A 21,389-nucleotide genomic window follows, 5' to 3' on the forward strand; every position below is an offset into this window, starting at 1 on the left:
AATTACGCTAATTTATTCCAGAAAATTATTAATATTGCAGTGATTTCAAGATTAAACGCTTAGTGTATGCCACGTCATCAAACGAAAATCCTAATGCGGGCTCGAGAATGTTTTAAAATTTTTGGACCGGAGACATGAGAATTCATGTAAGATAATATTCCGGTTGTGATGCAGGGATCTGCATCGAGTCGAAAGCGTGCTGGCGGTGCATTGTATTACCGGCTTCTATGCTCCGAAGCCAGGGGAGTTGCTCAGGTAGGTAAGTACCGTTCGACGAGCTGCGTCTGATGCCAGTCACGCCACAACTTTCGTCGTGTCAGGTGCATGGGCTCCTGAGGAAACGCGCATAGTTCGTTCGCAGTTGAACATAGGTAGTATAGTCCGCAGATTTTCCATTGGCTTTAAAGGTACGTGGAAGGAAACAAATTGCTACAGATAAGATTTTCGTTATCGTGATCGGTGGTATCATTATCCCAGTTAAAAACGACCTTTCAACCGGAATCTCCAAGAACGCTTGGTTTCTTAACATGCTTGAACGTTTATGTGTCTTTACGAGTTCATGAAATTAACGTGAAAGTCATGAAAGTAGTATCATCCGAATGTGAGAATGCAAAATAAAGTGTTTAATTAAAATTTCGTGTTTTAGGAAAGCTTGTTGGTAATAAAAATGTGACAGTGGAATTAAAATTATTTTTGTTTGTCTTAATATATCCCGTATTATATACTTCTCATAATTATACAGTTATATCTTACCTCATATACATTTTTAGTCAATTATATAGTGTGTTCTTATAACTCATATCGCATGCAATTAATATATGCTACTTCAACATGTGGCATTAAAAAAAATATTTTTTATTATTCTGTATTGACAAAAATATCTTTGAATTTATAGCTATATTTTCATTACATTTGACATATTATCACACAATCGCGATGTTCTCGTAGCAGTTCAAGAAGCAGTTGCATATTATTGATTGACAGATGACAGAAATTAATTTTGTGGATTCCGCAAATCAACCCTCCATAGATGCAACTTTTCACGAGATGCATGTAAAATTTTCCCGTCATAAATAACGGCAATTCGAGCTTCAATGATCGTATCGCCTTTCCACATTGGAAACACCATCGAACACGCTCTACTTGACTACGACTACCGTTGCTGCTGGCGCGGCCACGCGAATTTTTCAACCGGCAATTCCGCCACACGCGCGCGCGCCACGCGTGTAATTGCAATGTATGGGGGATTCGTTTGTCTTACTGATTACATTGGAGGAGTTTACGAACTGACTGATTATATCCGCGAGATGTTAAGTAACTGTTCCGCTGCCTCGATAACTATGCGTAAGAGAAAGGACATCTCACGTGCTTGAACTTGAACTAACACATGATAAAATGGTAGCCTGGAATACTGCAACATAAATGCCTTTATATATTTTTTGTATACTTTATATACTTACTATTTTCTCTATGCATTTACATTCTAACAGATATATATATATATATACATTTTATTATTTATATATTCTTATATATTTATTTATAAATTTAATTACATAATAAATGAGATTCTTCTCAGATAGAGAACAGAGTTATAATAATATTATGGGATTATCACCATGATGTCATTTGATACTTAAAAATAAATTTTAAGTGACTAATAAATAATAAGATCATGATGATGTCGATATTATATTATTATGATTTATGTGTTTTACTTGGGCTTCGAAAATCTGAAACAAACTGAAGAAAATCATAAAATTAAGAATATGTAATTTAAAATGCATTCCCAATAAACGAGAATGATAGTTTGATAGATTTTGAAATAGATTCAGAATTTTTAAAATATGTATTCGCGAATATTGAAATGAATCCTTTTCCCAAATGCATTTTTATTCATTTGTAGGAATTGCAGGGAACACATTTCGACGCTTTTTAATCTAAAAAAAATTTAGTTTTTAAGTGCATTGTGAATACTATTCAATTCAAAATTCTGAATAGGAAATGTAGTTTTTCAATTTAATTAAATCTGAAAAAAGTTTTCCCATTCAATTAAATTTTTAAAAAGTCAAAATGGACCATGAGTGATATTTAAAATACGCATTGGGATGAGTCAAATAGAGATTAAAATTTTAATCTATTTTAATCTATTCTCGTTTACTGGGTTTAAAAAAGTTTCCATCATCAATGTCAGCCAAAATAAAAAGTTTTTACAGTTATCCATATAATTATCACAAAGAATATTCAAGAATAACGTAGTTCTATTTTAAAATTTTTAAATTCAGTCAAATAATCGATAACGTTTATGCCAATACAGAATGAACGTATCTTAAGAGAACACATTTGAAACTAAAATTTTTAGTTACCTATATATCGCTGTTATTTATGATAATGCAACTAAGTTTCAGTGATGCCTTCGGTCTTAGTCATTCAAGGTCTTCCTTTATCGGTACAACGATAAGCAAAATACTAAGTCTTGTACTTTAAAAATAATTATACAATTTTATCGCTTATTGAAAAGTTTAACCCAGTTATATATATAAATACCATTGATATATATATAAATACAATAAACTAGATAACGTATTCGTCTAGTGACATGCAAATATGGATTAAGATGCAGTTTAGTGACATTTTTTACGGGAAATAGAATTTTTTTTTAGCAAAATCTTTTTTAAATTATTTATGTCTTTTATTGGGCCAGCACGATAATCACATAAATATGTTAATATCTATGTTATTAATTTCTTACCCACATTTGTAATATACATAATTATAAATAGTATTATAGAATTAAATAGATACTATTAATTTTACAAAATAAAATTATTAATATCTATTTATTATGCATATTCAAAATGTGGATGCGAAAAATGTAAAGAAGACGACCAATATTCATTATTACGTAAAAAGATTAGTTTTTTCAAATAGTAAAATATTTACAATTAATATTATGAAGAGGCTAGTCTAGAGTAGCTTCCTCCTATCTAATTATTTTACTTTTTAATGTCATATTAATTAAAAAATTACCAACATCTTATTAATGACAAAATTGTCTATTGCATATTTCAAATTATTCGTTATAAAAAATTAAACCTTTATATTAAGGTTATCATTACTGCAATAATTTTCACAGAACATCTTTCGAAGCGAAGTGCTTCATAAATATGCCGCTGCAATTTTGAAAGCAGGTTGCTTCAGAAGCAACAATGTTAGCCCGTTAAATCGCTGACATCCTCTTATTGATAGTCCACTTATTGTATGATAAAAAAAAATGCAACCGTAGATACAGTCAAAATGATGCTTTGATTGCACTCTTTGATTGGTCAATCAAATATTTCAAAACATTGGTAATGAGACTTTGACCGCATTGATTTTAATTTCATTAATAAGACTATTGTTTCTTCTTTTTCTTAATCCCGTGCTTTCGCGCGCGACGACATTGCAAAAATCTCACACGCGCTTTCCCTCTCGACAATCTGAGAACGAGGTGCTTCCGCGTTTCTTACTTTTATACTCGGCTTTCAAAGATAATTACAAAATATAAAAAACAATAGGATTAAAGATACAAGTTCTATATTCACCTATTTTATTTCTTCTCACGAAAGAGTACATTGCGTTTTTTTAATATAAATTTCTATTATATCCATTGATAATATCAGATTACATATTCTAACATACTTTCCTACATAATTTGTAGAACAACTGAATTAAATAGTAACTAATGCTATTCTTGGACGCGACTTAATTATAAATATTGAAAATTACTTATAAAACCCAAATTAAAAAAAAGTTAAAATAATATACTATGTATAGAAAATTAGAAAGTTCTATATTTTAGAGATATTATTTTCATTCAATTTGAAAAAGTTAATGTTTAATGTAACAGAAGTAGGCAATTTATATAAATTTGTAATAATTTTTTTGCTTCTGCTTTTGAGGCCATTTAACATTTATCAATGTTTACGTTACACAATATTGAAATATATTTATCAGGAAATATGACAGTCGAATCGGATCCTTATTCTTTCGACCTGCCATTCACGACTTCGACGCGTTGGGGTAACGATGACTAACAGTTTGTACCGTTAGGCCGAATCGTTATTCCAGCTGGAGAATGTCAATTTCATGCGGTTTACGGTACTCAAATTGCGCGTTAGTATACACTAACGTTGCACCAATCATTTATCGTCATTGTCTTCGTTCGTGACAGTTGCTACAATTCTGATCATCGAGGATACTCGATAATGATAAGCGACAATGTGTGTTTGTTACTAGAAATAAATTAGAATTATGTTAGCATAAATTAAAGAAAAGCTTGAACTTTTCTACCTGTTTACTTAATCTAATTAATCCATTTTCTTTCATATTCATATTCTTTGACTTATATTGCTCTCTTATTCTAAAATGCAATTAAAAAAATTAATTTCCCAGAAAAAGAAGAAAACTATTTTTTGACTTAACAGAAATTATTGACAAATTAAAATAAATAAAAAATACAATCTTAACATGAGTAAATATCAATTTTGTCATTTTTATTTCACAACTTAAAAAACCATTTTTTTAACAATAACAATATTTTTAAACTTTTTTGAGTTGTATCGTTTTGACGATTTTTTATCAAGTTAAATTAGTTCACCTTTAATGATAGATAGGATAATGTTTATCTAAGTCATTTATAATAATAACAACTCAAAGATTACGTTTTTTTTAATTGTGTCACTTTGGAAGTAATTTTGGGGCAAAATAAATTTTTATAAATTATGGAAGAAAAAATGTATAAGAAATTATATCAAACTCCCCAAAATTATATTTGTGTATCAAATGAACATTTAAAAACACACATACAAATTGACTCCGATTAATAAGTTTTCTTATTATACAGAACATACTCACAAATATGTAATTGCTCTGAATATATGTATACTTAATATACATTTTTTGAAAGTAAAGACATAATTGAATGTTTTAATATCTTATTCGCGTTTCTTTTTTTTTTTGCGTGCTGACTCAACATGTTCGTCATCAGCACTTTTGTATATCTTGCGAAAAACAATGTGTTTAATATATACTAACACTAGTAAGGCAACTAAAGAAACAACGGTATCCAAGTGGCTACGACCCGAAACGTTTCCGGTATGACGCCCGCTTTAAAATATCTTTATGACAACGACCTCGTGAAAGGTTTCTCTTTCTAAAAATAACATAACCGGAATCAGGATCCGCCATTAAGGTCAACGACCATCTCAAGGATCTGTTTTTGATGAAGAAGCAAATGAGGCTTTGTTGTAATTGCGTGTCATTAAATCGCAGAGAAATGCAATTGCAACGTCGAATCCCCGATGATTACTCAGCAGGAATATCATCGAATAGTCGCGCTAACCAAATGTTGTGTTACAGAAACGGGAGGATGTGGTTGTCGAGGACATCGCTCTTATTGGTACTAATCGGGCTGGCGAGCTCTGAAAAAAATAATGAGGACGATGCGTCTAACATTTTCATCGAGGAAGCTAAAAACCTCTTTTCCCAGCAGTCGCTTGAGGACATGGCCCAAAAGTTTGCGCATTCAGATGCCGGCAAGCAAGTATGATGAAAATTCATGTATTCTTTAAAAAAATATATTAAAAAATATATTAAAAATATATTAAAAATGTATTAAAAATATATATATTAAGAAAAAGATACTTAAAAATTATAGTTTACTTAAAAATTTATTTATGAAAAATATTTATTTTAAAATAAATCTTTATTTAAATACGACAAAATAAAATTTTATTCCTAAATAAGCCATTTATTTTATACTTTTTACAATTAATGAGATATATTTCAGAAATGTTATGAATATGTTTTGTCATTACAATTAAATTTTTTCATAACTATCGAAGAAAATATTTTAAGTATTATTTTTTTCGTAATACTTTGATTGAATACATTTTTTTTCTTTCAGTATATCTAATATTAATCAATTTCAATTTCTTTGATTTCTTTAACATTCACCATTTTCCCTCGATATCTTCTTTATTATATCTTATACAAAAATCCGTTATAAATATTCAAAATACGAATCACTAATTATGCTTAAAATTTTATTTTTAATTTGTTTTAATGTCTACGAAATGATTGTTTAAAAATTTAAATATAAAGTATGAGAAATTAACAGGTCCGCGACATGATGTTCGAAAAAAGATCCGACAGGGCGGACGGTATCACCCAGATCATTTCCGGGCTCAGTAATTTGATGTCAGGTGGAGAAAATAATCACTTATCAATGATGGGTTCATTTCTGGACCTTTTGAATGCTGGTTCAAATAAGAGATCGGCAAGAGATACGGAACATAAAGAGGAATCCGGCATAGACTGGAGCAACATAATCAGCATGGGCAGCATGTTCTTGCAACAAAATGCGAACAACGACGTAACATTGGGTCTCTTGCCAATGCTTTTAGATTCCTTGGGTCATGAAATGAAAGACAATGATGCCGGGAATAAAGATCACTCGGGACATTCCTGGTTCTTACCACCGATATTGGAGAACATTCACATCATGTGGGAACACTTCAGGTAGAACATCAACTATTCAATAAAAACGCGAATACTCTATGTTAATTCTACGCTATTGAAATAAGTTAAAGCAACGGGAAAATATTTTACGAGAAGTCCTTGTTTTAATTAAAAATTTTATTTTATATGAGAATGATCAGAATTGGAAAAGTTACTTTATAAATAAAGTGACTAGTTATTGTTAGAAATTTCTGATTCTAAAAAATAACATGTTACTTTATAACTATAATTAGTATTAATACGAGTCATTACTTTTCAATTACTTCTTCAATAATTTATTAACTAACAAAAGTTATGAAACAAAGTATAAAAGTTTATTTATTTTGTTTTTTTATTTATTTGTTTAGTTTGAAAGAGTCACATTGATTCTAGCTCTTCTTGTAAAAGTATATTTAAAAAAATATTTACAATTACTTAACGTAAAATAAAATGACTTAACATAAAATGATATTTCTTTTATTTTTAACATATGTATCTCAGGAAATAAAAATACTTAAAAAACACTTCGTTTTTAAAATTTTTGTTAATAAGTGTATACTTCAATCACATCACAATTAATAATCACTGATTGTTTGCTGAACATTTCATTTTGGTCAGTCTATGTATACCATGACAAATAAATTTAATATAAAATAATCATAAAAATAATTATTAAATTAGTTACAAAAAATATAACTCAATTAAAGAGGAACAAAATTAAATTATAGAAAAAAGTAACCCTAATTTTGCAAATAACATTGATTAATTATTTTCTAACTCTGATAAATTTATATTTTAAAGAGAATTAGAGAGAGAAAATATTAAGAATAATTTAATATTTATAAATAAATGTTAATTTCGATATCTCGCTTTTTACTGTAATTAAGAATTTCTTTGTATTTTAGTAATTCGGAACTCGGGCAAACATTATGGAAGAACAGCGGTCTGTCGACGGTAATTGCTCAAATGAGGGACGAGAAAGGCGACATCTTATGGGAGAAAATCCTAGACAGTTTTGAGAGTCCTACTATACGTCGAAGATGGGTCAAATTTCTCACGAATTTTGTGGCCGAATGGATCTCTCACATTTCCGAACCAATAAATCAGCAACGCTATCTCACGACCGCGCAATTCGTCGGTAATAGCTTTCTAAAATCTCAGGGATTCCCAAAAACAATGATGTTCGATGCTTCAAAACCAGTGGAGAGTTTCTCCAGGTATAATATTTAATTAATTAAGTTCTCTCTATTTTTTGTGAATATATCCTTTTTGTGATTATATCCAAAAATCAATGTAAAATTTTTCGCTTAGATTAATAAATGGATTGACGAAGAGATACCTGAACGTAAAGTTCGACAGCTCACAGTATGTAAGACCAGCGATAGCGTATTTCCAGGAATTAGTAAACTTGGCTTCCGAAAAAGGATTCATTATGTCCCGAATAAATGCACGAGAGCTAAGCAACAAACTAAGCGACATTATCAACAACGATATCATCGGCCCTGTTCTCAAGGTAAAACACTTTTTTTGCAATTAACAATATCTTTTTTACAATAAATTATTGCATAAACAGGTAATCTTATTTTTCATTTTTTATAATTTTGTTGCTAAAAATTGAAAATCGATTTAATTAAAATTTGATGCTTTTTATAACTTAATTAAAAACCGTTGAAATTTTTAAAACTTAATACGTTTAAAATGTTTAGTATCACAAACAAAATTTCTTAAAATTAATATAATACAAAGAAAATAGAAATTCTGTTTATTTACAATCCACTTATACGAACAAATTTATCTCAGTTATAAATATCTGAATTCACATAATTGGGTTAATAGATAGGATAACAGAAGCTCGATTCGGAATTCGATTATTTTTAACTTTAATTTTTTTGAACATCAGCTTCTATTATTGGAATTAATAAATACTGCTGAAGAAGAGAATTAATAAACCTTTATTATTCAAATTATTCGAATATCGGAATTATTTTATTTCCCGAGATTTTTGGATAAACACAGAGTTCTACTGTCTATAAGATCAGAATATAAAAAGTCGTAATTTTCTCGTATTCCGTATAATCCGTATTGCACTTCAATTTATTAATTAAAGCTGCCCTGATGAATGAAAATAAAAATCAGAGCGAAAGTCGAATATAATGAGAGAGTACCGAAGCGTAAACGAAATTTCTAGACGGCGAAAATTGGAACAATGAAATGTAAAAGAAGCATTTGCGCTTCTTTTACATTTTGATATTTCAATTTTTGCCTTTTAGAAGTTTCGTTTACGCTTTTGTTACTCTCCCATTATATTCGATTGACACTCCGATTTTTATTTTCATCAGGGTATTAATTAAATTTTTATTTATTTTTTATATTTTAATAAATATCGTCATATTATTTATTTATTTCTAGTCGTATCGAGCGTACAAATGGGCGACGAAGGTGCCGCAATGTGCTAGTCAAATCTTATGTACCATAAATGAGAAGAGCCAGCAACGAGAGGACGGCGGTAACGAGGTATTTGCACGCGTACGTAGCACATTGCTGAGGGTAGCAAGTTTCCCTGCGGCCTGGGCAGTCAGTAATAAATTAGGTATTAATTTCTGGTCTCTTTACGGAGCCATTATGGAGCAAGACGGATGCATCGTGAGTAAACTATAATCCTCTCTATAATTCGTTAACAGAAAAAAAATACATTTTAATTTACACTATAAAGAAAAACTATTTTCTTATTTTACTTTCAGAGCAAATATCCAGCAGATTGCATTGCTTTCCATGAAGAGGAGATCAGAGTGACCACGGAAAACATTCATAGCGAACTATGAGTTTCGCTTGTTAGTAACCTGTGAAAGATATTGCTAAGTGGCCTCAAAATTAGAAATACGTGTCGCGAAGTCATGTGTTCTTATTTATTTTATCATATCTATTGCACAAAATAAAATACGCTTAACGAAATTATGTTGATGATTGTAACGAAGACTTGATAAAAGGGACTATCAATGAATGTCTCTTCAATTTTTGTATGTACAAACAAAAAGCTATAAAGCATCAATTTTTAATATTTTATGTTAATAAAACGTAACCAGAAACAAAATCACTTAGAAGATACCGTGAAGATATTTAAAAAATGTTAACTGATGAATGTCTAAATGTCTATGTGATCTAATTCAAATATATAAAAAATTTTTATAATATTTATGAATAAGTATTTGAAAACTAAGATTTTCAAAAAGCATATGATGTATGCAAAAGACTTCCAATTTTTTTGGCTGTTTTAACGGATAAGAATCACGTTTTAAAAATAATACAATAAATATAATATTTCTCTTAATGACATCAAAAACTGAAAGCAATACTTTTTAATGACAGTTTTAATTATATTACCTATTTTCTTTTTTTAAGAAAAAAAAAATAATTTTATTATCATGCGCAAATATCATTTTCCATATTAATGCTTCAATTGTTGCAAATTGCAAAGATCTCATTCAGTATGATTGGAATGATGATATCATGTGATATTTTTGTCTCAAAGAATAAATGATTAAGAATATTAAAATCAATAAAAATACAAAAATGAGTCGTTTCTCTAATTCATATTTTAAATGTATCGGATGTAACTATGCCACCAATATAAAAAATCTATTTATTATGGGATAAAAAATTAAACTTATCGAATATCAAAATTTACTTTCATGTTTAAATGTCATTAAGAAAAAAAATTTTATAAAAACAAGTTATTAAAAGCAGATCATTCTAGTATGAAACTTTAAAATGGATTCAATAGCCATGCTATATTAAAAATAATATCGTGCGAAAATAATATCGTATATATAAATACATCAGAATGATACAGATTTTTATCACCTCTAACAAAGAGCTGCTGAATCGACAACATTATTCAAATTACAATTTTTTTAAATTACTTATATATATATATATATATATATATATATATATATAGAGTATATATAGAGTATATATATATATATATAGAGTATATATAGAGTATATATATATATATATATATATATATATATATATATATATATAGTATATTCGTTTATTTAGATGAGAGGAAGTGTAGTTATGAATATTTTGTGCATATCGCAAATTATACTTTAGCCGTCTCCGCGACTTTCCTTTGCGAGTGAAATAATGCATGGTGCTCAAATCTCTATATACATATAAGTATAAATATTGTATTAATAATTGTATCTATATGAATTATACATATCGTGTCTTTCTTCTTGTTACATCTCTTTATTTTTTTATTTCTCACTAGATAAATCTATAAAAATTCCAATCTATATTTAAGACAGCAAGAAGGCACATTTAAGTAGAGTTTGCCGTATATATTTTATGGACTCGCTATTACTCTTTTCTGCGAAAAATAGAACTTCTCGAGTCCAAAATGGACGGAAGTCTGACAATTGGATATGTTCGATATGACGACGGGTTTGTAGACCCGTTCGATATACGTACATTCATACCAAATCTACATAACAATGTTCTAAATAATTTTTTGTAAATAGTAGTTAAAAGATAAATAAAGATTATGTGTAAAATGTACAATGGAGATGGTGTAAGCCTTGTTCCTTTCGTGCGCCCTAATGTGGCATAAACGTCAATTATGTCTCTCGAATTCCATGGTGTATTTATTACTTCCTTTTAATGTTCTTGCATGCCCACTCTAAACCTTCCTAAAAATAGAGACAAACTTAATTCCAAACTTAATTATAAAATGCAAATAATACAAGACATAATTCCATAAAATTATACATTGATGTGAATTTAAATTTTTATGTCTAAGATTCTTATTTTTACACAGTTTATATACTGTCCAATATATTGAAATATAAAAATTATTAATGGTAAAATGAAAATTCTATATATAATTAATGTATCACATTTCAAAATTTAAAAGTCAAAAAATATTTGCTACACACTTTCACGCCTTTGCCCTCAATAGCGATACACGACTGTATTTGCCAATCACGATCCTTGATATTGTGTAAACCGAGTCCCTCGGCTATTTCAGCTGCTGTTACGGCGTGTCCCAGGTCTTGTTTATTCGCGTATACTAATAGTGGCACTCCGCGTAATTTTTCTTCCAATAGAAGCTCTGATAATTCTTGTCCCGTTTCCTCCAACCTTTTGATATCCGCACTATCAACAACGTAAATCTGTAATCAATAAACGTTATAAAATTTTAATTTAATTTTTATCTAGAAAGAAAGATACAAGATTAAAATATTTGCATAAATTTTAAGATTATTTTTAAATAAGGAACAGAACGCGATAGACGCTTCTTGAATAATCACAATTAATTTGTAATATTTATTAAATAAAATCGACTTACTAAAAAAGAAATTCAATGTTTATTTAAATTAAATCGCTATAATTATTACATTTATAAAATTTTACAATATTTGAGAACACATAATTCTTAATAAATATGCATATTATTTGAAATATATATATATATATATATATATATATATATATATATACAAAAAACTCCATTTATCTGCATTCCATTTATTACAAACAAGTTTATATTCAGTTTTACTCGTAAATATATAAATTTATAGCTGAGCTCTTATTAACCGAGTATACTATAAAAACTTAACTTCAGTTTTCTAACGTTTCTATTTTTCAAAAAACTAATAAATATTGGTAGAAGAAAGAGCTAATAAGCTTCTACGCAAACTTCGACTATTGGAATTACCTTGTCTCCTGACATTTTTGGTTAAGGGAATTTTTCTACAATTATTTCATTATTAAAACAATAAAACTTCAGTAAAAAAAAACATGAAATTTTCTCTTTATATGATATTTTAATATAATAAATTTATGTATTTCATACTATCTAAAATGTTATTAGGTGTGGAATAATTCGAGCGTTTACAAGTGATGGGAAAGTACCTTCCATAATGTTTGTAATGCTCATGAGAAATCAACTACATTCGTTCATTAAAAACGCTACGATTAATCCAAACCTAATATATAACAAAATGTTTATTAACTAATGTAATAATGATAAAAAAATATAATAATTTTTATATTAAAACTTAAAAATTAAAGAAATTAATAAATAATAAAGACTTACAAGTACATCCGTATTCTCAAAATAATTTCGCCAATACGGTCGAATTTTTCGAGCTCCACCAATATCCCAAACATTTAATTTGAAACCTTCGCTCTGAACACTTTTTATATTAAAACCTTGTGTTGGAGTTACCTTAAAAAAATCAATTTACATTTACAATTCATACATTTGTCATACTATATATTTTACAAATATACTTTACATCAATTTTTACTACACTGTCTATAAATTAATTAATTTAAATTAATTAATTTTGGAAATTAAGAAGAAATTAGTTTACTTGGGTAATATCTTCGCTTGCCAAAGATTTTAAAATAGTCGTCTTTCCAGCATTGTCCAGACCCAGTAGTAATAATCGTAGCTCTTTATCAGGATTCGATCGTAATTTCCGTAAAATGGCAAGCAGACCCTAACATTTTAAATATCAATGATTCACAATGAATTTGTAGTATCGTGAAAAAATTGAAATAGTTTTGCAATTTAAATGGTAACAAATACTTTATTTTTCAATATATCAATAATTAGATCATCTAGTAAATTAATGAATAAAGAAGAAAAAATTTTCTTTACTATAATTATTTTTAAAAAATTATACATTTATCTATTATATTACAAATTACAATTACACTTATTATAAATATAATAATTATATTATTAGGTGTTGGAATTAATTCGTAGCGTTTTACAAGTGATGGGAAGTACTTTCATTAATGTATTTTTTAATGCTCATGTGAAATAAATAACATTCTTTCATTAAAAAACGCTACGAATTAATTCCAACACCTAATATTATAATAATATTACAATTAATAATAATTAATAATAATTTTATTATATAGTTTTATTATTTATTATATTAAAATAAAATGTAATTTTAGTAAAAATTTAGAAGTTTTAATTATTTGAAGTATTTATTTCAGAAATTATTGGGTCATCTAAAAAGTATCCGCGGTTTTTTGTCACTAGATGGTGTTGACCATCAACACCATCTAGTGACAAAAAACCGCGGATACTTTTTAGATGACCCAATAAATAACTTTGTTTTTTTATCAAATTATTCAAGTTTATAATTTATATAATTTTATTTTGTTATTGCACAGTTATTAATAGAAATTAATGACTTTGCAATTAGAAGAACTTGCAATTACATCGTATATATGTCAATAATTCGCAATTGATTGCAATATTGTGTAAAAAGTTAAATAGCTATAGAAATATTTTGAATTTCGTTCGCAAACAGAATGTGCAATTTTAAGAAGATAATTCCCTTCTCCTAGTCGAATGTATGCAAGTTATGACGACGAGGATATAGCCAGCCCGCATTCGCAACGTCATCTCGAGTGTATATACGGAGAGATATGAACATAGTGCACAGAAAGTGAATTTTTGTATACAATAAAAACTGATAAAAATCGTTTACTTTATTTAATGAGATGTTTACAATTTTTAATTTTCTATGTAAAACTTGTTAATAGAAACTTAAAGCGCGTAATATAAACTTAATATACTGCAATAAAATTTTCGCAGGTTATGTTTCGATTACTTCATGCATTTAAAAGTGTATCAGGTGGTGGCGAGGAAAAAAAAGTGCATAATATTGTGCATTTGCATTTAATTCACGTGACTTTTACCATCTTCTTGATGATATATATTTCAGGTTCTAGGATGAAGATGCGTTAACAACCTACTGCGTTATCTCGGCGATTTCCATTACGTTATATGAAAATGTTGTGTTGGTTTCCTGGTATCCAAGGAAAATGGTGACATCTGCATATTCTGATTGATGTTATGAGCTGATCAGCGCACTGATACCATTAGATGAGAAACTACAGTTCGGTTACCACGTGCGCGTATTGATATTTTTTCGTATTGCTTCTGTGAACGACAGTAGATAAATAAATACATTTCTGTTTTACCTACATATTTTATTTAAATAATTTTATTTTTTTTCTATGAAAAACATCTTTTTTAAACCTCAATAACGAGATCACTTATTGAAATATTAAATATAATTTAGATAAATTTATGAATTTTATGAATCATTTAAATTGAACAGAATAATCATGGAATTCTCGTAATAATAAAAAAACTGGTAATAAAATATTTATAATATAATAAAATAATGGCATTATATTACTCTTACAATTATATTACTCTATTGTATTTTTCTTATTTACAGAGACATGCCGGTATATTATACTGGCTTAAATGCCAGTCCACTCTTTTCCAATCAGGATGGGATTATCACATCAATATCGCATTTGACTCAGATTCCATTTCCTGAAATCACAGACATTGAGATTGGTTGGAATTATTTTCTTCTGTGGCAAAATACGAAATTATATATCACTGGTAAAATTAGTGAAGAAGATGAAAAAAACAGACCACGTTTAATGCAGATTCCAGAAGAGTCATCAGGAAGGCAATAGACAAAATACGACTTTTTTCTTTACTAAAAATTTTATTTTATTTTTTACCTTATTAAAATATGATTTCTTTTACAGTTGTAAATTGGCTATTCCTGGTAGGGATAGTGTAGTTGTTTTATCCACATGCAATGAAATCTGGAAATATAAAATATATGATGACACTTGGCAAAAAGTAACACCCTTTATTCCTAGCAATGACAACATACAAGTTGAACACGCTATTAAACTATCACAAGCAGGGTGTACAGTAATTTTAACCAATTTAGGTGTGCAATAAAAAATTCTCAGCTTAAGCATTACATCGTTATTAAATATAATTTACAAAAAATGTTTTATTTTCTAAGGACGCGTATTTAATGCTCCACTTTTGGTTGAGATACCAAAGAGAGTCAAATTTGTTGATCTTACCTGTGGTTTTGATCATACTATTTTACTAGCAGAGAATGGCGATGTATACTCAATGGGAATGGGAATGTATGTAATATTAGAGAAGCACGAAATTATTCTTAGGAAATTTTTATGTCGTATAATTATTATAATTTACATTTATGATAGACGTGGCCAATTAGGGCACAACGAGTTAGAAAATTGTGATAATCCAAAGCTTATTGAAGCTCTAGCAGGTCTCAAAGTAGTACAAATATCAGCAGGTGGTTGGCATACCGCCGTAGTCACTGATCAGGTCAGTACGTAAAAATTAATAAATTACATCTATCATTATATGATTTGTAAACGAAACTTAACATAACAGGGTGATCTTTATACTTGGGGATGGAATTCAAATGGAGAATTAGGAATTGAAAATAAAGACAAAAAGGTTTATGCTGTTCCAACTTTAATAGATTTTAAAAATGACAGAGGAGAGAATATAGAAATTAATGTTAAAAAAGTCGAGTGTGGAAATTCGTTTACTATATGCTTGACAGGTAAAATGAATCTTCTTTTCATAAACTCAATAGAGTCTTAATAAAAAAAAGATTATATTTTATAGAAGAAAAATAATCTTCGTTTTTTCAGATGACGGCTTTTTTTGGGGCTGCGGCACTAATAAGTACGGTCAACTAGGAAAACTTCAACGAAATTTGGAAAATCCATATAATTTTGTCAAATTGGACATTTATTTTTTACTAGATTCTGAAACAGTGAAAAAATTCAAATGTCATGAATGGGGCACGGCGATAATCACAAAATAACATTGTACTTTAAATTGTTAGACGAAATAATATATTCTTTCAATTTTATATTTATTGTAATTACATACTCCTTCCATGCAAGATTTCGAAGATCTGCGCCGCTTCTTTCGCTTCTATCAATGGTAGAATAAATCGACAACTATTATTAGCTAATATTTCTTCCTCATTTAATGAAGCTAGTGGTGTTGGAGGAATTTCGAAATCTTCGATCATTGGGTTTTTTCTCGTGTCATTAGTTCTTTTCTTTCCTGAAAGCAAAAAAAAATATTTATTTTCAATTATCACTGTGGACAAATCATTACATGACCATGATAAAATAAAAATAAATACATTCTTATAATTAAGTATAATAAAATATAAAATAGACAATGTAGGTACGATTATATAAACATTAATAGAGATAAATGTAGTGCTGCATTATATCGAATACATGTATGAATAATTAAATCTATAATTATTTTATTATACTATTTCCATTTAAATTTTTTACCATTTTTAATTATTGATTCACGAGCAACCTCTTCTAATCGTTCACGAAGCTTTACGTCAAATGATCCTCTAGAATGCGCTAGTTTAATTTGACGTTGTACTTGATTGGGCATAAGAAACATTTGCATTTGTATTGGTTTTACAAAAACTGCATATATAAGGTCATATCGTAATTCATTAGCATACCTGTTTAAAAAAATAAGAGATGCGACGATAAATCTTATATTATGCATATTATTTTTCTTCGAAATTAAAAAACATTCAAAATATAATATATCGTTTTTATACGTACATATTGTATGTCGCTTCAATAATTACATCCAGAACGGATTTCTCTTCCAGATTGTTTATTACACTGAAATAAGAATCTTTATTTGATGTTAGTTTTAAAAAACCATGCGCATAATAAAATAATGTAACTTGTGTGACTCACGAATAATAAATTATGCTTTCTTCGATTTACCTATTTTCAATATTATAATTTTTCAAGTCTTTTCCAAAAGTAAGTTTGTTTTCTTGGAAGGCATATTCATCTTCTGCCATTAATTCCTTTTCAGATGATTTATTTGTACTTAAATATTCCGTTTTGCCGTCGGTAGACCAATCAGAAGTAGAATTTTGTGCCATAATTTCAGAATATGCATCCATGAGTAACTCCCAATGCGGCAATCGATCGCCATCAGATAATTTTTTAGCAACATAGAGAAATAATATTCTCATTTCTTTAAAAAAATTTTCGCGAAGTAGTTGTTTATCTGTAAAAATATTCTATGTCTCTAAAAGATATAATTTCACTAATTATTATGATGCCATTGTATCGAAATTCTATTATTTAATTATATAGATTCAAATGCACTAAAATCTTCATTTTAATTTATGTTTATGTAAGAATATTATATCTCTTTCTAAATATTCTCTCTGTAAAAAATATTTTATTTAACATTTATGAATTGATAAAATCACCTCGAATTAATTTCATTTCGCCAGCCAACCAGCTAATTAATATACTTCTATAATAATCATCTAGACAATTTTTGTAACGTAAAACTTGAAGAGCTACTGTATCCAAAAACCAGAAAGCAGCTTTGTTAAATTCGTAATCTTTAACTCCTAAAAGATCGCCTAGCAATCTGTACAGATTAAATATTCAATATCTCACAATTTCAGATTTTATAAAGTTTAAATAACTTTTATATCTAAAATTTTACCGACTCGATAACACATCGAGGTTCATCCGTTTTGAGCTTCACTGTCTTCTTAACGAGACTATTAAAAGTACTCGGAAGAGTCGGCATATATATAATTTTTTCGAATATCTGTATTTTCAATAAATGTCGAATAGAAAAACAAAATTTTTATAAAATTATTACATTATAGTAACATTGTCATTAATAATTAAAATGTCCAAATTAAAATGTACAAATTAAAAATAATTACAGATCAGTTACACATTAAAATTAGCAATTTAAATTTGTTCATGTATTAATTTTAAGAAGTTAATAAGACATTACTTAAATAAAATTGAACATTTGAAGTAATATTAATTATTAAAAGTATTATATATTAACCAACCTCTTTATCCTTATGTATGAATTCATTGTCCTCTTCTTCGAATTCTGAATTATTTTCAGAATCTAATATATCGGACGATTTCATGTATTATAAATTGAAAGCAAAATATTACGCGTCATACAAAGTTATTTGCATCAGATATTCACACTTGTGCGCTCACGCGATATGAATGTAATCGCAAAATCCAACAGAGAATTGCCTGTCGCCGACGATGTGTCGTACATCGGGTGAGAATAAAAAAAATCACATTTGTTTTGTTTTTACTCATTGGTTTTATTAATTTTTTTTCCATATTTTGTTCAATATTTTCAGAAAATAACACTCCAAAGCGAAAAAACCGTATATTCTCACCAATCCCAATGTATGTATAATATATATATATTATACTTTTCATATATAATATATATGTATATATATATAATATATATATAATGTATACTTTTATACTTTTTATATATAATATTATTATGTAGAGTAGCGCACACTTTAGATTGTTATGTATCGATATCTTTTATAATTTTATCGATAAATTACAAATATTGAAAAACATGAAACAGACACAGTCGGCGGGGACGCGCGGACTTCGGCGTGGGACTTTTTCTTACGGAACCGTGAAAAAAGTTTTCGCGACGAATACTGCCGTCCGCTGCTTCCGCGTCCGCCTACTCCGGGATAAACAAGCAGGATTAATCAACCGGAAGTACGGCAATTTTTTTAAGTACAAATTTTAAGAGAACTCGTAAATAAGAGAAAGGAAAGTGATGCGACTTCGATCGGACGTAAAGACGGAAGTCGCCAATCTCCTCTTGTAAAGTGTTTCTTTTACCCGTTGAAGAGTTCTCTCAATGAAAGGATTGAATTGTAGAAGAAATTTGTAAGGGTAAGAGGAAGATACAATGTAGGCTGGCAGGAAGAAGCGGAAGCAGCTAGTCCTCGTCTCTCTCGTCGAACGCTAATAACTATAATATATAATATGTATGCGCGAACATACGCGTGCCCCGGCACGACTGACTTTTTTTTATTTATATATTTTCACACCGAAGTCAGAAAGGCAATACGCAGTATGAACTTACTTAGTACATTTGTGTTTCTTTTTGTGTCTATGTGTATGTGTACGTGTACGCGTTCTGTGTGGCTTTTACAACTATTTTTCTCATTTGTCTATTGTTCCGTGGTTTCTTCTTCTCTTCCATCTCATTTGGTTCGCCTATTTTCTTTTTATCCCATAATAATACGCTCTCTGACTTTCTCTTTGTTAGATCATTCTACCCCCATTTTACCTCGCATTCCCCGTTTTCTTTCATTTTTGGTAGCTTTATTACGTCTTTCCCCCTCCCCCCTCCCCCGCTCTTTCCGAGTCATGAAAATTATCCGGAGACACGTGAGAGTAAGAGGGATAGAGAGAAAGGTACGAAGAGGAGGGATTTGAAGAACTAGGATGGTCGGAGGATAGCGGAGAGATAATCGTATACAGACGCGGTTAATGGAATTAATTAATGCTGAGAATTAAAATAAAAATAAGGAAAAGAATACATGTACATGAATGATGACAGTTACGATCGCAAATATCATAACTTCGTTCACTGCGCGTCAAGTTTCCTAAGAAAATTAGAGATCTCGCAAAATTCTGTTTTTTTTTTGTAAAATATTGCAAATTATTTCGACAAATAAGTGCAATATTCTAAAGACAGACACACACACATACGGATGTTAAAAACATTTTAAAAATCTTAATCATCGTTATATGAAAAATAGTGTCCTTAATAAAAATGTACAATTTGTACCTCACAGTTACACCAGACAAATCCTTATTTCTTCTGTTACTTATTACAAATATTAATATATTTTCTCAGTCATTTACATTATATATATATATATATAATCTTTAGAGAACACTTTAAGATACCTTAATTATAAAAAAAATCTAAATAGTCAACTAAAAAATTTAACAGTATTTTACCTTTGTTAATGTATTTAACAGTCTCTCTATTAATTTTAGAAAACTTTCGCGATCGCAAACAATGCTCTTTTGAGATCGCAACGGACTTTAGGATAAGGCGCGCTACCCCGTGTACGAACAATGAGATGTTTCAATTTCTTTCGTTATCTTGCTTACAAATTACTTTTGACTTTAATATCATATTTAAACGTAATTGCATTATTAAGATCGCAAATAGACGAGAAAGAAATTGGGAACATGCAGTTGCACGATACATGCGGAGAAGCGAGAATTAACCAATTGGTAAACTGAATATATTTTTCAATCGATTTTATTGAAAATAATACAACAAAATGTCTCATAATAATAATATAATAATAATAAGAATATAATAATAATTAAAAATAATTAATAATTATAGATACGTACTGTTCTCTACTCGATATCTAGATAATCGCCTTAAAACATTGTTTAAATAATATTATCATCGTCATTTTAATCAATGTAATAATAAAATAATAATAATAAAGGCAATAAAGTTAATAATAATAATAATAATTATATCATAGAATAATGTATCAATAAACAAACTTAATAGACTAATTACTCGTTAATCATTCGTCATCGTTCTCGATTGCTATCAATGGATCTTTTACTTTACCTAGTCATTAATAATGGATAATTAATTAATTCATTAATTAAATTACACGTTGCTTGGATATGCACATAGAGATATAAAGTCGTTTTTGGTCCCACCTAACTGCAAACGTTATATTCATACAATTTTTTTTTGTGTTTATCGCTTGGATCGCTTTACATGTGTATGCGTGTGTGTTATACGTGTGTGTGCACGTGTTGCAAATAACTACTGTCCCGCTATCGGTAAAGCTGTCGTTTCTCTATTTCCCTTTTGTCCCCCGCATCCATAGTCCGAAATAGTCTATCGCGTATACACATGAACAGCATTGCGTGTGCGAGTGTGTACACTCGAATCGTATCTCGCGAAACGCGTTGACAGGATGTCCCCGAAAAACGGTACCGCGAAGAATGACAAACAAAAAACAAACAACATAAAAGGTGGGGGGGGGAGGGGGGAAATGAAAGAACGAAAATCCCGTACC

At 28.9% G+C, this 21,389-nt stretch overlaps 5 protein-coding genes across 9 annotated transcripts in view; 2 read left to right on the forward strand and 3 right to left on the reverse strand.

Annotated features, from left to right (window-relative positions):
* Window positions 1-278: 278 nt before the first annotated feature.
* On the forward strand, window positions 279-9,952 carry LOC105152655 (hypothetical protein). Its single transcript, XM_011067066.2, has 7 exons — window positions 279-407; window positions 5,401-5,584; window positions 6,161-6,561; window positions 7,446-7,757; window positions 7,852-8,053; window positions 8,950-9,183; window positions 9,282-9,952. The coding sequence occupies exons 2-7, from the start codon at window positions 5,411-5,413 to the stop codon at window positions 9,360-9,362; spliced, it is 1,404 nt and encodes a 467-aa protein (XP_011065368.1). The 5' UTR covers window positions 279-407; window positions 5,401-5,410; the 3' UTR covers window positions 9,363-9,952.
* An 825-nt stretch (window positions 9,953-10,777) lies between these two features.
* LOC105152654 (ADP-ribosylation factor-like protein 3) lies at window positions 10,778-14,388 on the reverse strand. Its single transcript, XM_011067065.2, has 5 exons — window positions 14,278-14,388; window positions 12,927-13,055; window positions 12,647-12,778; window positions 11,484-11,720; window positions 10,778-11,237 (listed from the first exon to the last, which is right to left on the reverse strand). The coding sequence occupies exons 1-5, from the start codon at window positions 14,278-14,280 to the stop codon at window positions 11,196-11,198; spliced, it is 543 nt and encodes a 180-aa protein (XP_011065367.1). The 5' UTR covers window positions 14,281-14,388; the 3' UTR covers window positions 10,778-11,195.
* On the forward strand, window positions 14,351-16,316 carry LOC105152650 (RCC1 domain-containing protein 1). 4 transcript variants are annotated; one of them, XM_011067062.2, is made up of 8 exons: window positions 14,351-14,490; window positions 14,703-14,738; window positions 14,826-15,068; window positions 15,151-15,341; window positions 15,420-15,549; window positions 15,631-15,757; window positions 15,827-16,001; window positions 16,093-16,316. In XM_011067062.2, the coding sequence occupies exons 3-8, from the start codon at window positions 14,830-14,832 to the stop codon at window positions 16,266-16,268; spliced, it is 1,038 nt and encodes a 345-aa protein (XP_011065364.1). In that variant the 5' UTR covers window positions 14,351-14,490; window positions 14,703-14,738; window positions 14,826-14,829; the 3' UTR covers window positions 16,269-16,316. The 4 variants fall into 4 exon arrangements, with proteins under 4 accessions (XP_011065364.1, XP_011065363.1, XP_087262243.1 ...); XM_087406117.1 differs by having other exon boundaries at window positions 14,405-14,490; window positions 14,664-14,738; XM_011067061.2 differs by lacking the exon at window positions 14,703-14,738 and having other exon boundaries at window positions 14,352-14,490.
* Window positions 16,317-16,328: 12 nt separating this feature from the next.
* Window positions 16,329-20,438, reverse strand: LOC105152652 (uncharacterized). The gene is made up of 7 exons (XM_087406131.1): window positions 18,330-20,438; window positions 17,970-18,073; window positions 17,721-17,887; window positions 17,221-17,512; window positions 17,050-17,112; window positions 16,759-16,943; window positions 16,329-16,516 (listed from the first exon to the last, which is right to left on the reverse strand). The coding sequence occupies exons 1-7, from the start codon at window positions 18,411-18,413 to the stop codon at window positions 16,329-16,331; spliced, it is 1,083 nt and encodes a 360-aa protein (XP_087262257.1). The 5' UTR covers window positions 18,414-20,438.
* The window catches only part of Eip93F (Ecdysone-induced protein 93F), a 161,709-nt gene continuing 156,776 nt past the window's right edge, over window positions 16,457-21,389 (reverse strand). Inside the window, exon 11 of one of the 2 annotated variants that reach the window (XM_087406083.1) lies at window positions 16,457-16,516. The gene's annotated coding sequence lies outside the window, so the exon portion shown is untranslated. Of the gene's footprint in view, window positions 16,517-17,493; window positions 17,513-21,389 lie in introns of those variants that run through there. The other variant, XM_087406086.1, reaches the window with a different exon arrangement.

Source organism: Acromyrmex echinatior, chromosome 1 (genome assembly GCF_024713525.1).
Source record: "Acromyrmex echinatior isolate Ae372 chromosome 1, ASM2471352v2, whole genome shotgun sequence".
Taxonomy (NCBI): domain Eukaryota; kingdom Metazoa; phylum Arthropoda; class Insecta; order Hymenoptera; family Formicidae; genus Acromyrmex; species Acromyrmex echinatior.